This window comes from Nicotiana tomentosiformis, chromosome 11 (genome assembly GCF_000390325.3).
Source record: "Nicotiana tomentosiformis chromosome 11, ASM39032v3, whole genome shotgun sequence".
NCBI lineage: Eukaryota > Viridiplantae > Streptophyta > Magnoliopsida > Solanales > Solanaceae > Nicotiana > Nicotiana tomentosiformis.
This window is the reverse complement of record NC_090822.1, coordinates 80,237,709-80,241,124: the sequence shown is the minus strand read 5'-3', so window position 1 is coordinate 80,241,124 and position 3,416 is coordinate 80,237,709. Positions and strand designations below refer to the sequence as shown.

Genomic DNA, 3,416 nt, shown 5'->3' with positions numbered 1-3,416 from the left:
TGAGAGGGAATCTACTGGGCAATTGGCTTCCCTGTACATATGTGAGAATTTGATTTCTTCACATTGGTCACATAGTTGTCTCAGATTCATCAATTGCATCTTTAAACTCCATGGTGGATCAGTGTCAGTGGTAAGCCAATGAATGAGAAGTGTTGAGTCTGCTTTTAAGTGTACCTTGATGTGGCCATTGTCAATGCACCACTTAACTCCTAAGGTTGATGCTTCAACTTCACCTTGATTATTGGTACCTTCTTCCAATGGAGCAACTAAGGCATGAATGAATGTACCACTTCAGTTCCTTATTATTTCCTTTGCCCCTATACTTCCTGAATTGTTCAGTGCACTCCCATCACTGTTGACTTTTATAAATTCCTGTTCAGGTCTGCTCCAACCAACCTGCCTGACATTGATGTAGTGTTTGATGCTCTCAGCAATGGGGTATAAATCCTCCTATTTTAGTGGCCAGCGGATTGAGGGATAGGTTGTTTGCATGAGCATGTGAATATCTGAGTTGATGGAGTAGATGACTCTACTGAGGGAGGAAGTTTTGGTGCTATATTTTACATTGCACATGTTCTTCCAAATGTTCCAGCAGATGATGGTTGGTACAGTGTCAAGTAAAAGCTTCTGCACTTCATTCTTTTTTTTGTGAAGCCACCATTTCATCAACAGAAGTCTTAGAGGCATTTCAGTAGTATAGATACTAGCTGGTCCTGCAAACGTTTTCCATACTGCCAATGCAAAGTGACCCCTACTGAAAATATGATCCACAGACTTTGCCTCAGGTATATAACAACATACACATCTGGATACAGTAGGGCTGCTAAATAAGAGCACTATATCATCTGTAGGCAATTTATTTCTGAGAGCTCTCCACATACAGAAGGACCATTTGAAAGGGATCCTCTTATGCCATGTCATTTTATTAGAGAAATATATCTGCCTCTTCTTTCTGATCAAGTCCCATGCAGAGGAGCATGTGAAGTTTCCTTTCACATTTGGGATCGAGAAAGGTTGGTCTTGGAGTTGGGGGTTGTGATAAATTTGGATTTGAAGGATGGCAGGTGTTAAAGGTGCTGGGACTGCTTCATTCATCTTCTGCAAATTCCACTGACCTTGGTCCTAGAAATTGGCCACAATTACATTGTCTGGCCTTTCTCCTCCATTTCTGTGTTGAGCAAGTGAACCATCTCCCAACCAGTTGTCCCACCAAAAACTGCAGTTACCAGAATGTAGTCTCCAAATAATGTGTTTTTCAGCTTCTTTCTTGTTAGTCATCATTTTCTTCCATCTCTGTGATTGCCCAGAATTCCATTTTTTGGAAATGGGATTTGATCTCTGACAGAATTTAGCTCTGAGAAATTTGCTCCATAGTGACTCTTTAGTTCTGAAAAGCCAGCATTTTTTGTATTCCATGATTTGGCAGATATCCTCCATTGATCTGAAGCTAACACCTCCTTCTTCAGTTGGAAGTACTGGTTTTTGCCAAGAGGTCCAGTGGTATTTATTTTTATCTTTCTCCATTACCCAAAAGAAGTTAGTTGCTAACTTCTCAACCTGCCTCAGTATAGTTTTAGGGAGGCTTAAGGCTGACAACAGGTGTGTAGGTATAGATTAGAGCACATACTTAATCAAAGTGGCTCTGCCTCCAAAAGAGAGGATTCTGCTTTTCCACCCTTTAATTCTGCTTACCACCTTGGCTACCCGTGAGTTGAAATATACTTTTCTCATTCTTCTTGTGTATAATGAACACCCCAGGTAGATAATGGAAGGTTCTTTCTTGGTGAAACTTGTGACATGCTGAACTCTTCTAATGGCAGCTGGGAATGCATAGAGAAACCATGAAGTGTCTTTTGTGCTTGTTGATTTGCTGCCCAGATGTGTGTTCATAATTGTTGAGAACCTCCATAATCTTCTGCAGTGATGCTCTACCTCCTGATGTGAAAATTATGATGTCATCTGCAAAGCTTAGGTGATTGACCTGTGGACCCCTCCTCTCCATGTAGAATCCATTAAAGAATTGATCTTGGGTGAGGTTGTTGAGCATCCTAGAAAGTAGTTCAGCTCCTATGATAAAAAAAGATGGGGCAAATGGATCTCCTTGTTTCAAGCCTCTGATAGAGTGGATAAAATCACATCTAGTGCCATTGATGATCACTGAGTACCAGTTGTTTGACATTCTCCATATCATGTCAATTATTCTTTCATTAAATCCTATTCTTCTCAGGAGTTTGACATTCTCCATATCATGTCAATTATTCTTTCATTAAATCATATTCATCTCAGGATAATACATGTAAAGCTTTAGGATACCCTATCATAAGCTTTTGCCATGTCCAGCTTGATAACAATATTTGACCCTTTGTTTGGCTTTTTGATGCCTTGCACAATTTCCTATGCAAGCATTATGTTTTCAGAAATACTCTTTCCCTTAACAAAACCAGACTAGTTGGGTGAGATGATTCTTGGAAGGATAGGGCCAAGTCTGGAGCAGATAACCTTTGAGATAATTTGGTTGACAAAATTGGTGAGGCTGGTAGGTCTGTATTCAATGAAGGAGTTGGAAAATTCAACCTTTGGTAGAAAGACTAGGCAGGCACTAGTCATGTACTTAGGCTTTTCTGAACCATCAAAGAAGGCTAGAGCAACATGTAGCAGATCAACCTTGATGATGTCCCAACAAGATTGAAAAAAATTTCCATTCATTCTATCAAGACCTGCTGCACTTGTAGGATTCATTGAGAAAACCACTTCCTTGAGTTCTTCAATAGTTCGATCTCTAGTGAGGAGGTCATTTTCTTCATCTGTCATAAATGATGGAATACAGGATAGCAAGTTTTCTCTAATGGTGCCACCAGTTTCTGTAAATAGATCCTGATAGTAATCATAAGCAGCTTCCCCTATAGCTTCATCACCTTGCACCCATTCACCTTCAATGTCTTTGATTTTATGGATAAACAACTTTCTTCTTCTTCCTCTCATTAAACTGTGGAAGTATCTTGAGTTTGCACCACCATATTTGAACCACTTAAGCTATGTTTTTTGCTTCAGAATAGACTCTTCCAATGTCATGTACTTTATGTATTGAGTTGTTACCTCTTGAAAATTCATTCTGTCATATGCATTATTTGTTTGAGCCCAAATCATTTCTGTCTGCTTTACTTTTTCTTCATATTCCTTGGCCTTCTGAAAAATATCCCCATATTCCTGCCTCGACCATTTACTTAAGGCATTAGAGACTGCTTTAAGCTTTTGATGGAAGTTCCACATAGCATTACCTCTGACTTCCTGATTTCAGACTTCATAAACCAGGGGTATGAAACCTTCAGTTTCCACCCAATAGTTGAGAAACTTAAAATATTTTTTGTTGGTATCCTGACATTCACCTCCATCAGCAGAGGGTTGTGATCAGACCC

The 3,416-nt window shown here is 39.5% G+C and overlaps 1 protein-coding gene across 1 annotated transcript; it reads right to left on the bottom strand.

Annotated features, from left to right (window-relative positions):
- Positions 1-1,122: 1,122 nt before the first annotated feature.
- On the bottom strand, positions 1,123-2,245 carry LOC138901736 (uncharacterized). Its single transcript, XM_070189519.1, has 2 exons — positions 1,904-2,245; positions 1,123-1,557 (listed from the first exon to the last, which is right to left on the bottom strand). Exons 1-2 carry the CDS (start codon positions 2,243-2,245, stop codon positions 1,123-1,125), a joined length of 777 nt encoding a protein of 258 aa, XP_070045620.1.
- Positions 2,246-3,416: the final 1,171 nt, after the last annotated feature.